The following is a 12,464-nucleotide window of genomic DNA, read 5'->3' as shown; positions in this document are numbered from 1 at the left end:
AAAAAAAAAAAAAAAAAAAAAAAAAATTCTCCTGTCATCTCAGTAATAGGGTGACGGAATTTCCTTGGGACTCTGACTAAGGTGGTAGAAACCAAAAGTATCTGAAGCAGGTCTCAATCAATGTAGAAGTTTATTTTGCCAAGGTTAAGGACAATGTCTGGAAGACAGGTCTGTGAATTTCTCCAAAGATGATTTGAGGCTTCAATATTTAAAGAGGAAAAGCAGTCTGGAGGGACAAAGAGGGAGAGTATTACTAAATCCACAAGTTGCAAGTAAAAGGAGCAGGTAAGGGAGCAGGCATGGTGGCTCACACCTATAAACCCAGCAGTTTGGGAGGTTGAGGCAGGCAGATCACTTGAGGTTAGGAGTTCCAGACCAGCCTGGCTAACATGGTGAAACCCTGTCTCTTACAAAATACAAAAATTGGCCAGGTGCGGTGGCGCGTGCCTGTAGTCCCAGCTACTCAGGAGGCCGAGGCAGGAGAATCTCTGGAACCTGGGAGGTGGAGGTTGCAGTGAGCTAAGATCGCACCACTGCACTCCAGCCTGGGTGAGTGAGACTCCATCTCAAAAAACAAAACAAAACAAAAAAAACAAGGAGCAAGTAGGGGAATAGTCAATTATATGTTTGAATGTTTGTCTAGTTCTCAGTGAATTGGCACTTTACATAAGGTAATGTGAACATAGAGCAGCTATCTCTCTGTGGGGATAGTTAACCTTTTATCTTCATCAGTTGAAATTAAAGACTTCATCAGATTAACTTGTCATTTTCAGTTTAAAACTTAAGATCCCACTAAGTTAAACAATTTCCAGTTTCTGCCATCTCAAAGTGGGCAATGAATCAAAAGGAGGCTTTAAGATAAACTGGATCCTAGGTGCTCTTCCCTTTTCAATAACAGGAGCTAATCCGATCAGTTCAGTTTAGCAAATAATAAATTTATTAGGTGCCTACAAGTACAAAATACTGAAAGCTGCTGCAGGGGATTATAAAGATGTGTAGGACACAAGCCCTGCCCTCAAAGAGCTTACAATCTAGGCAATTAGTCACACAGATAAGTTGTGATGGCGCCTTAAGTGACCTTAGCAGAGTTCTTGAAAATGTTCATATCCTTCAGATTCTTCTCTTGTCAAATATGTATGGAATCCTTTCTACAGGGAAGCCAAACAATGGGAAAGAGACCTTTTGTGACATTCATCGGTGACCCTGACTCTGCTTGTGAGTATCTTTCTGCTGTTGCACATTCTTGTCATCTTCTCGGCATCATTTCCTAACTGGACCTTTGTTTGGAGACAATCTCCATGCTTCCTGAATCTTCACCAGGCTTTCCTCTTCGGGAGTGGGTGGCTCAGTTGCAGTTTGGCCTTGGAATGATTTGCAGTCTGATTTTTTTCCTTCAGCAAATCGCTCTTTTGATTTTAGTTGATGCTAAAATGCTATGCTTTGCAATCTGAGGTTTTAAGGATAGGAGTGAGATGCAATATCAAGGAAGGCAGCTCAGACTTTTCCCTTACTTAAAACATTTAATAGTGCACTTATTGATTATATTCTGTACAGATATAGAGCAAGTTATAAACCTCTTCCTTTTATTTATTTATTTCACTTAGACTGTATTCACGTAAAGTGTATTTACAATAAGGGGGAAAAAAGCCTTGAGGTACAAAACCCAAAAGAATATCTGAGGTATAAATACAAGTATATCTTAAATAATAATCTTTATCATGCTTTATCTATGTTTGAAAGCACAGTGGACATGTGGACATGTTTCTTAATAGAATGGTATATACAACATACAATCTTACAAATCCGGAAGCCATCAAAACTGAATATACAAGTATATCCTTCATGAGGAACACTGATATCCAAAATACTCAAATTTTAAAACTAATCTGACACCCTGCCCCAAAATTCTTCAAAGAATGTTTGAAATAACACTGAAAATGGTAACTAAATTATGTTATAACAAAATAAAAATCCTTCTTACAACTCTCATTCATACATTATTCACTTTTGATCCATACAAAATAAATTTACTAATACTGTCTTCTTGAGTCAATCCTTACCATTACAGTAAAACCTGAATAAAGACCACCCTTCTAAAAAACTGCACTGGTTTGGGTTGGTTTTCTTGTTGTTTTTTACTATGATTACTTTATTTCATTACCACTTAAACATATTGCAAGGACATTCTAAAGGAAAAAAAAGTGTAGAAAAAAATAAAATAAGACGAAAAGTAATAAAATCAGAAAACCTATTTGCTGATAAAAACAAATCCAATTAATAAACACCTGCAGCTTTCAGGAATGCCATTAACAACCAAGGCGGGGAAAAAGGCCTTTTGTAGGTGGGTTAAATTTACAGAGATTTCCTTGGGACACACATAGTTTCCTATATTCCCATACATAGCGTCTTAAAGCGTTTCTGTTACAAACACAAAAATGCAAAGAATTCTAACAGGGAAAAAGTTTCGATGCTTGATTTAAGAGTAAGCGTTATCGTATTCAGTTTTTACGTCTCCATTTCAAAACAAAACAAAAATAAAACCCTGTGCATCGGAGCCAGTAAGGCTGGAGGAAGCAGTTCATCCCTGAACTAATCCACACTGGTTACAACTACATCACTATTTGCAATCAGGTCTAAAAATAAACTGCATTTGAAATGGGTGTCAGAGTCAATCTATTACACAATCAAAGTACAGAAGACGGTGGTGGAGAAGGAATATGCTTAATAACTTGAAAAAGAAACCTTGTAAATCGACAAAAGTGTTGGTCCCCCTTTCTGGGTGGATCCATGGGTAGTCAGATATTACAGGTTAAACTGAACCTGACGCATCAATCTCCTTCTTGGTGATGTCTCAGTGTGCCAGACACTGAATCCATCTTAGACATCTATTGCCATTCAACCAGCAACAAACACATTCACACTCCTCTGTGCAAACCTTTCTTTGCTCATCTTGGTGAGAAAACACATCAAAGAGTACCAACTATTCCAGTGGATACACCAGTCCCTCAACACACTGCAAATAAAGCGACACAGGTGCGCACACACCGATATCACAAGAGAATGAAGTATCTTCATTATCTTCCATAACGTATTTAAAGAGTTTTGCTTCTCAGAAGCAATCTGAAATAAGAATACAAATACATTTTTTTTTTTTTTGCACAGTCTTACATATTCCAGTCAAGGTCTATGAATACAGACCCTCAACAAACAGGAAGCAGCTTTTAAAATGTATCAAATTGCTATAGTCAATTCCTACACTCCAGCTCGCAGTTTTCTTTGTTTCAGGATTAGACACAGAACCCATTCAAGGACTGGCAAGGTTCTAGAAACAAACACCCTGGTGGCAGAAGCAGTTGCTTTGCTTCAGTGATCACCTAGACTTGGTGTCTTTGGTTTCAGTGTTCTGGTTACTGAAGGAGTCCCGGATCTTTACAACTTCGGCTGCACACAAATGTCCAAATGATTTTGTGTACCACTCTGGCATGTGGCCCCTATCAGAGAAAAGAAAAGCAGTTGTATTATTTAAGTTAGAAAGCACTGAAATAAAATGAGAAACATCTGTTTGCTAGTTCAAATGCATAAAATCTATCATTTCCTGTGGCTCTGAATTCATGGCAGAGCTACCATATTTACATTGCTTTAGAACCACATTTTCTAAGGGATCCAAAGCTGAAAGACCAACAAACATGAAATGCTACTCTATAAACACTGCTCTTCATGAAGTCACCAAGAAACAATGATGTGCTCTTTTAAGCCATTTTTTGCATTAAACAAAAAGTCTGAATTTCCTTCATGACCCTCACCACGTAAAAAAGTCAGAATCAGAACATACCTTAAGTCAGCTCTGCACATGTAGGTGAGTTTGGATCTTCCTGGCCCACAGGGTTCAATCAAATACCTGGACAAGAGCACATTAACTCTCACACCCACCACAGGTGCCCGATCGTGATCCACGGAGGTTAGTAAAAGGGCACAGGCTCCTTTGGGTAAATTAGTCCTCCAGGTCCTGTAGAGACAAAACCAGAGGGGGAAATGATAGACTTTCATAGAAGCCAAATTTAAAATCATGCTTCACTCATCACTCTTTGCAATGAGCCAAGGGGTGAGGCTATGTAACCGAGGCCTAGGTAAACGACATCCTCTAAACTACTTGCTATGGTATACATATGTTCCCCAAAAACATGTGCTAGAAACTGAATCCCCAATACAATAGTGTTGGGAGGTGGGGCATAATGGGAGTTGGATTAACGCCAATTATAAACGAGCTTGAGTCTGGGTTCAATGGTTCACGCCTGTAATCCCAGCAGTTATGGAAGCTGGGAAGGGAGGACTACTTGAGCTCAGAAGTTTGAGACCAGCCTGGGCAACATAGTGAGATCTCATCTCTACTAAAAATAAAAAAAAATATTAGCTGGACGTGGTGGTGTGCCCCTGTAGTCCCAGCTACTTAGGGGGCTGAGGTGGTAGGATTGCGTAAGCTGTAATCATGCCACTGTACTCAAACTTAGGCAACAGAGTGAGGCCTGTATCTCAAAATAAATATAAAAATAAAAATGGCTTGAGGCTGTACATTTGCTCTTTTGCTCTCCCTTACCCTCTCTTTGCCCTTCCACTATGGGATGACACAGCAAGAAGACCCTCACGAGGCTGGGCATGGTGGCTCATGCCTGTAATCCCGGCACTTTGGGAGGTTGAGGTAGGAGAATTGCTTAAACCCAGGAGTTTGAGACTGGCCTGGACAACATGGTAAAACCACGTCTCTACCAAAAGCAATAGTGATGGCACATGCTTATAGTTCCAGCTACTTGGGAGGCTAAGGTGGGAGGATTGCTTGAGCCTGGGAGGTGAAGGCTTCAGTAAGCCATGAGCGTGCCACTGAAGTTTAGCCTGGTGACAGAGTGAAACCATGTCCCCCAATCAATCAATCAATCAATCAAACAACTAGATGCAGCTCCTTGATCTTGGACTTCCCAGCTTTTAGAACCATGAGCCAAATAAATATCTGTTCATCATAAATCGCGTGGTCTGTGATATTTTGTTAGAGTAGCATTACATGCACAAAGACATTCCTATACAAGGACTCCTGAATGAGGAACTCTGTACAGAGCCGCTGTTACAGAGGCTTTATGTGCTCAGACAGTCTCCTCTTTGAAAAAACAGCCAATTTGAAATGTAGTTTAAAACCATTTTTTCTGTTTCACAAATGTCTTGGAACACAGACACCTAAAGGAGAACTGGCTGTTTGAAAGGGTCTGGTCTTCCAATGTGACATTTCCTCAAAGATTTTTGGAATTCTTCTTTCAGTAATATCTCTAGAGAATTTATGAATTACACATAAATCAGCCTTAACCACATCTCCCTTGGGACTCAAATGTTATTTCCTGGCTTATTCATTCACTAGCTGCCTCTGACAAGAAAATCTATCCTAAAACGGGCAAAAATCTGCTACCAATGAGCATATTCATTGGAAGGCGACTCTCTTTCTGAGCTCATTTACTAAAGGGTTCAAACCATTCTCAGTGAGGAACACACTGCTAGAATAAACGTAGATCTGTTTTCTATATTTGAAGGTTATTCACTACTTTTCTGGAAGCATATGTTTGTTTTGTTTATTTAGAAACAAGATTTTGGTCTGTGGCCCAGGTCACAATACAGTGGCATGCCCACAGCTCACTGCAGCCTCAAACTCCTAGCTCAAAAGATACTCCTGCCCCAGCCTCCTGAGTAGCTAGGACTACAGGCATGTGCCACGACATGTGGCTTTTTTTTTTTTTTTTTTAAGACAGAGTCTTGCTGTTCACTCCGGCTGGATGCAGTGGTGCGATCCTGGCTCACTGTAACCTCTGCCTCCTGGATTCAATTCTCCTGGCTCAGCCTCCTGAGTAGCTGAGACTACAGGTGAATGCCACCACACCTGGCTAATTTTTTGTATTTTTAGTAGAGATGGGGTTTCACCATGTTAGCCAGGGTGGTCTCGATCTCCTGACCTCGTGATCTGCCTGCCATGACCTCCCAAAGTGCTGGGATTACAGGCATGAGCCACCATGCCCAGCCGACATCTGGCTAACTAAAAAAAAAATTTTGTAGAGATAGGGTCTTGCTATATTGCCCAGGCTGGTCTTGAACTCCTGGCCTCTAGTGATCCTCCCACCTTGGCCTCCCAAAGTGCTGGGTTTACAGGTGTGAGCTACCATGCCTCTACTTTAAATAATTATACTATCTTGTAAGATCAGTGGCATATAGGATTGGTTCAGATGTGGAGTCATCCTTGTCATAAAAAACAATTTGGAAGCGCTCACCTTAAAACAACATAGTCCCGAGCAGGATGAGGTGCCATGCTGTTTTGGACATACTGGTAAATTTCAGTTTGGCTGTCCAGGATTTCAATCACTTTTGAATCCAAGAGGTCTACATCCCAGAGGTGCTGTTCTTTAAGTAGGCGCTTTAAGATTTCCTCAGGCACAGCAGGGACTTCAATGGTTGATCTCCAAAGCCTCAGAGGGGGTCCTTCGCTCACCTGGAAAGAAGATGCGTATTTAAGTGCCAAGACAATCCATACACACTTACTCTTTGAAGTCAAATTATTAGTTGGACTAACAATTTTAGTTACATATAATCAATGTTAAATGGTTTTATAAATCATATAAACAATACTATGTAATCAATATATAAATCAATATTAGGGGCGAATAAATCTATGATTTAAATAGGCTGCTGTCCCCAAGTATATTTAAGAGCAAGCCAGAAAGTGAACAAACGCTGCTGTCAACTCTGATCAAAACTATGACATTGGGCTGGGTGCAGTGGTTCATGCCTGTAATCCCAGCACTTTGAGCGGCCAAGATGGGCAGATCACCTCAGATCAGGAGTTCGAGACCAGCCTGGACAACATGGTGAAACCTGTCTCTACTAAAAATATGAAAATTATCCAGCCATGGTGGCGAGCACCTGTAAGTCCAGCTACTCGGGAGGCTGAGACAGGAGAATTGCTTGAACCCAAGAGGCAGGGTTTGCAGTGAGCCAAGATCATGCCACTGCACTCCAGCTGGGGTAAGAAGAATAAAATTCCATCTCAAAAACAAACAAAAAATGTATGACTTTTTTTTTTTTTCTGGAACCTATAGCAGGGTGAATGCAATAAACAAATATCAGTCATTGACTGGGTGCAGTGGCTCACGCCTGTAATCCGGCACTTTGGGAGGTTGAAGCAGGCAGATCACAAGGTCAGGAGTTCGAGACCAGCCTGGCCAATATGGTGAAACCCCATCTCTATTAAAAATACAAAAATCAGCCAGGTGTGGTGGCGGGCACCTGTAGTCCCAGCTACTCAGGAGGCTGAGGCAGGAGAATAGCTTGAACCCAGGAGGCAGAGGTTGCAGTGAGCTGAGATCACACCACTGTACTCCAGCCGGGGTGACAGAGTAAGAGTCTGTCTCAAAAAAAAAAAAAAAAAAAAAAAAAAAAAAAAAAAAAAAAAAAAAAAAAAAAAAAAAAAAAAAAAAAAAAAAAAAAAAAAAAAAAAAAAAAAAAAAAAGGAATATCATTCATTTGCACTCATTCCAAAGGCTGCAAGGCCATCCAGCCTACTCCCATTGTTTATTTATTTTCAAGATGGTAGAGATGATATCAACATATACCTCCTATGGACTTATTCTGCTGAGCCTTATAAGATGCCTCTGCCCTCAAGAGGTTTACCTAACTGGAATTAATTTCCCCCTAAGAGATTCCTGCCCTTAAAAGGCCAAGAGAACAGTAACTAAGAACAGAGAAGTGTACAAAGGGATTCTGACCAAATTATGGAAAAACTGAAGCATGTCATAGGCTGTCCTAAAGCTCAATGCCATTAGCAAAACAGTCTAGGGAAGTCTAGCTTAGTTCTGTAGAGCCAAAGGACTTCATTAGAAACAGCAGAAATCCTCTCCCAAGTGTTACACAAGAGAGAAATTACTCTTCCTTTGCCAGGTTTCCACTCTCACCGGGGGAATCTAACTTACCCTGTGCCTAGCTCTACAAAGGAGGGTGTGGGCTACAGATCCCCAGAGAGATTAATTGGCAAAAGAGTGTTATCTCTAATGGACCCAAGCCTCAACTCCTGGACTCAACCAGCTGACAACAGGATGAAGCCTTACCTTCTTATAGGACAGCTCAGCCTGCTCCGAAGTGGAGTAGCTGACCCAGCCCTTAAACTTCTCTTTGACTTCTTTAAACAGGCCATCCACACAGTCCTGGAGGAAGTGTTGGTAGTCCGCTGAGTCATCATTACCCAGGTGCCCGAGTGCTTCCAGAGTGAGGGGCTTCATCTCTTGTTCGGTATAGGAATTACGACATCGGCTCATTTCCTCAGGAACCTGTGAGGAACATGAGGAACAAAAAGGAGGTGAGTCCACCTGTACTCAATCTCAATGCCCATCAGTGGAAAAGGCTGGGCAGAAACACGGACCTGTCCTTAAAGCAGTGCAGGCATCTTCCCACCGGAGGTTATCATGCTGACCTCATGTGGTATCATGAGGATATGGACAGATCATTTCCATAAATGTATCTGAAATCTTATTCCCATGTAAAGTCTTCTTCTTTGGTAAGTTAGAGTAAGGGAAGTGAATTACATTGACCAAAGCAGGTTTCTCAGATACAGAAGTTTAATTCCAGACAATCCAGACAATCTATCTTTTTGACACAGGGTCTTCTCACTGTGTACCCAGGCTGGAGTGCAGTGGCAGAATTTTGGCTCACTGCAACCTCCACCTCCCTGAGTTCAGGTAATCCTCCCACCTCAGCCTCCCAAGTAGCTGAGACTACAGGTGCACACCACCACACCCAGCTAATTTTTAAATTATTTTTGTAGAGATGTGGTCTCACCATGTTGCCCTAGTTGGTCGCGAACTCCTGAGCTCAAGTGATCCATCCGCCTCGGCCTCCCAAAGTGTTAGAATTACAGGCATGAGCCACTGCACCCAGATGTTTTTGCTTTTTAAGTAAAGGGACCATTTCATTAAACATGATTAACTCTATCTGATACATTATAAGAAATGTAAATAAGATATTCTCAGGCTATTTATACCATCTCCAGCTGTGGAAAAGGTCTTCAGGTAAGACATGAACAAGTTATCAAGACCAAGACTTTGGACCTATTCACATTATCCTTAATAAAGGGGCCAAACGGTCAGGTGTGGTGGCTCACACCTATAATCCTAGCACTTTGGGAGTCTGAGGCAGGCAGATCATGAGGTCCAGGAGTTCGAGACCAGCCTGACCATCATGGTGAAACTCCATCTCTACTAAAAATATAAAAAATTAGCTGGGTGTGGTGGCAGGTGCCTATAATCCCAGCTACTCAGAAGGCTTAGATAGGAGAATTGCTGGAGCCTGGGAGTCAGAGGTTGCAGTGAGCTCAGATCACACCACTGCACATCAGCCTGGGTGACAGAGTGAGACTCCAACTCAAAAAATGAATAAATAAATAAAAATTAAGGGACTAACCTTCTCAATTCCTTACCTGGAAAAGTTTCTTGCACTCAGCAATCATATGGGCCAGCCCCTGAGTGGCAGCTAGGTTTTCATTCAAATCTTTCTGATCTGGTTTGCCCAAACTTTGTTTTCTTTGCATTACCCTAGGTAGAAGGAATACAAGAGGGGAACAGTTCAACTATTTATATATTTTTCGTCAAGGTATTATTCAAGGAAACCCAAAGGAGAGAGGGAAAAAAAAAATATTTCACTGAACCCTGCTTATTGTTAAGCGGATTAACAGCATTTTTACTTTGGTCACCAGAGTATCTCAGAGTTTTGTCAACAACACACGAAAAACCTTAAAGAGATATGCTCTTGATGAAATCCAGGTGATTAAAGCCATTTTGTTAAATAGGTTCCTATTCAGAATAGGACAGCTCATAAGGACTGTGTTTGCACGTGGGAGAGCAGCTTCTTCTGAGGAGTGTGGGAAAGGAGTCCATAAGAGTTGGAGTAAAGGGCGTCGCCATCTTTACCTGGTTGAATACACAGCACCCCCCTACCCTACAGGTGAGGGTAAGTCCATTGTTTCCTTGAGGTTTTGTCTTCTTCTTATTTGATCTCTCACTTCTACTCATCTCTAGTTCTGTATCCCTCTGCATGCTGGAATGCCCCAGTCAGCTTTTAAGAACTCTTTAAATGTGGCTGGGCGTGGTGGTTCATGCCTGTAATCCCCGAACTTTGGGAGACCAAGGTGGGTGGATCACAAGATCAGGAGTTCGACCAGCCTGGCCAATATGGTGAAACTCCATCTCCACTAAAAATACAAAAATTAGCCAGGCGTGGTGGCACATACCTGTAGTCCCAGCTACTTGGGAAGCAGAGGCAGCAGAATGCCTGGAACCCGGGAGACAGAGTTGCAGTTAGCTGAGATCATGCTACTGCAGTCCAGCCTGGGTGACAGAGCTAGATTCTGTCTCAGAAAGAACTATTTAAACATACATTTAAACGTTGTATAACTTTCAGAAGCAACCTAACCTTCACTAGCATAACTAGGCCCCAAGTCTGTAGCTAAGAAATATTTTCCAAGCTTCTTTAGAGCTCAGGAAAAGTATCAGTTGGATGAATTTAGTCTGTGGAGGTTAAGTCCAGTGAGACTATTTTGTCATGCTCTCCGATACACCAGTCTCAGGTACGTCTTTATTGGCAATGTGAGAATGGACTAATACAGCAGTCTAACTTTCTTGCTTGTTTCAGGAAGAGTCCCACAAAACTACAGCTACGGAGTATCGTAGGAGGAATACAGCTGCTTCATCTGTGCATGTACCTCCCATGCAACCCGTACCTGGGAGAGGAATTCTCTCTCTTCAGGGTGTTGAGATGGAAGAGGGAAGGCGCCAAGCACACAGCCAGGTTGGTTGGGGTCATCTGGTTTTCTTTTACAGCTGCTGTGACATCGCTCAAGAAATACAGCAGGGTCTGCAGAACCTCCCGGTTCTCATCAGGCAGCAGCATGATGGCAGCCTTGATGGCCTGCAGGCGCTGGTCCTTGGGCACATCTGCACGACACCAGCACTTTCCCCATTAGCTTGGTGAATTTGCGTGGACATTGCAAGGAAATGTCCCAAGGCAAATATCGGCATCAAATACCTCAGCCCAGTACTGAACAAGCACTTGTAGAAAGTGTACTAGAGGTTAATACGGTAAAAATTATGAATTGCCACTGCATCACCACCCTCAAGTATTTCCTGCCTTGTGGAGGAGTGAGAAAAATTTTTTCCACACCCACAATACCTAAACACTCTTAAATCCACCTCAAGAGTCTGGCTCCAGAGGATGCCTGTTCTTTTAGTTCACAGAACAGGGTTTTCTTTCCTAAGCATGAAAAAAAATCCCTAATTTACCAATCTCAGTAATGGAAAACACTCTACACTTATACTTTTGTTTAGTGTCGATGAAAAATCTTATCTGAGAAATGCATAAGAAGGTAAGAATGGCGATCTCTCAGCCTGGACTACAAAATGTTCAGTATCTCTGGAGATTTTCATGAGTTTAATTTGTTCATTCTTGAAATGGGAAAAGTAAGCTGCTAAAATATGCAGTTCTGAACTGAACTGAACCAAAAATATTCAGTTCAATTAATACATGTAATACCTTGAATGAGTAATTTCTTAAGTTTTAAAAAGCATGCTTGAGAGGCTGTTATAAAAATGCATATGAATATGCAAATATATAAAAATGCAAATTAACCTATAAACAATCAACTTGTAGAAAATGCTGAACCTCATCTTCAGGTCTCCTTGAATAGACAACTCTTTTAAAGAACATGTGGTGGAAAAATCAAGTCACTCAAATGTAGCTCCATAAGACAAATTGATTCAACAGCTCCATGGTTACAACACATAACAAATACTTTGGCGAGGAAAATGTGACCTGTGTTTTTATAAAATATGAAAGAATGAAACAACTAATGAAATAATCCAGACCAGCTCCATTTCTCATAAAGTCCACTGTGCCAGTTCTAGAGACAATTTGCGCGCTAAGAGAGGCTGCTTTTAAATTACATTGCTGTAATACCACACTGAGCCAAGAAAAACACAAGGCTGTAAAAGCTATAATCCTGATCTTGATCATTAATTTAGACAACTGTTTTCTTTGCTTTACATAAAAGTGAGAAGGGCATGGGTATTGTTTTCCCAAGTATTTCTGGCAGAGACTGGAATGAGTAACAGAAAAAGATTATTTATTCATTTTACAGCAAGATAAAACACACAGACATTTGTGAAATTTTAAAACCAACAGCCTGCAAGAGGGACATGAAGCAACTAAACTTTCTGTAGACAAGGTAGAGACAGAAAGAGATCTTGGTACCTGATCTTTATCTGAGTATCTTAGATAACACTTCTAGAAACTAATCAAAGCTTAACTTGGGTCTGCAGGTAAAAATGTACAATCGCATTAGTCATTAGGGACTGGGAAATTTATTTTCACATCATTCATTTTTTTTTTTTTCTGAT

General features: G+C 41.2%; 1 protein-coding gene across 6 annotated transcripts in view; it reads right to left on the bottom strand.

Annotated features, from left to right (window-relative positions):
* Positions 1 to 914: 914 nt before the first annotated feature.
* Positions 915 to 12,464, bottom strand: part of DLC1 (DLC1 Rho GTPase activating protein) — a 546,175-nt gene continuing 534,625 nt past the window's right edge. For all 6 annotated transcript variants that reach the window (XM_037740874.1, XM_037740877.1, XM_017535550.2 and 3 more), the window contains 6 exons: positions 10,793 to 11,006; positions 9,494 to 9,608; positions 8,130 to 8,348; positions 6,300 to 6,517; positions 3,833 to 4,006; positions 915 to 3,491 (listed from right to left, as the gene is read on the bottom strand). In XM_037740874.1, coding sequence (XP_037596802.1) covers positions 3,371 to 3,491; positions 3,833 to 4,006; positions 6,300 to 6,517; positions 8,130 to 8,348; positions 9,494 to 9,608; positions 10,793 to 11,006 — 1,061 coding nt within the window. In that variant the 3' untranslated portion in view covers positions 915 to 3,370. The remainder of the gene's footprint in view (positions 3,492 to 3,832; positions 4,007 to 6,299; positions 6,518 to 8,129; positions 8,349 to 9,493; positions 9,609 to 10,792; positions 11,007 to 12,464) is intronic.

The sequence above is a fragment of the Cebus imitator genome, unplaced genomic scaffold (genome assembly GCF_001604975.1).
Source record: "Cebus imitator isolate Cc_AM_T3 unplaced genomic scaffold, Cebus_imitator-1.0 Scaffold5, whole genome shotgun sequence".
Classification (NCBI taxonomy): Eukaryota; Metazoa; Chordata; class Mammalia; order Primates; family Cebidae; genus Cebus; species Cebus imitator.
Note: the sequence above shows the minus strand (reverse complement) of the source record. Positions and strands in the feature narration are given on the sequence as shown.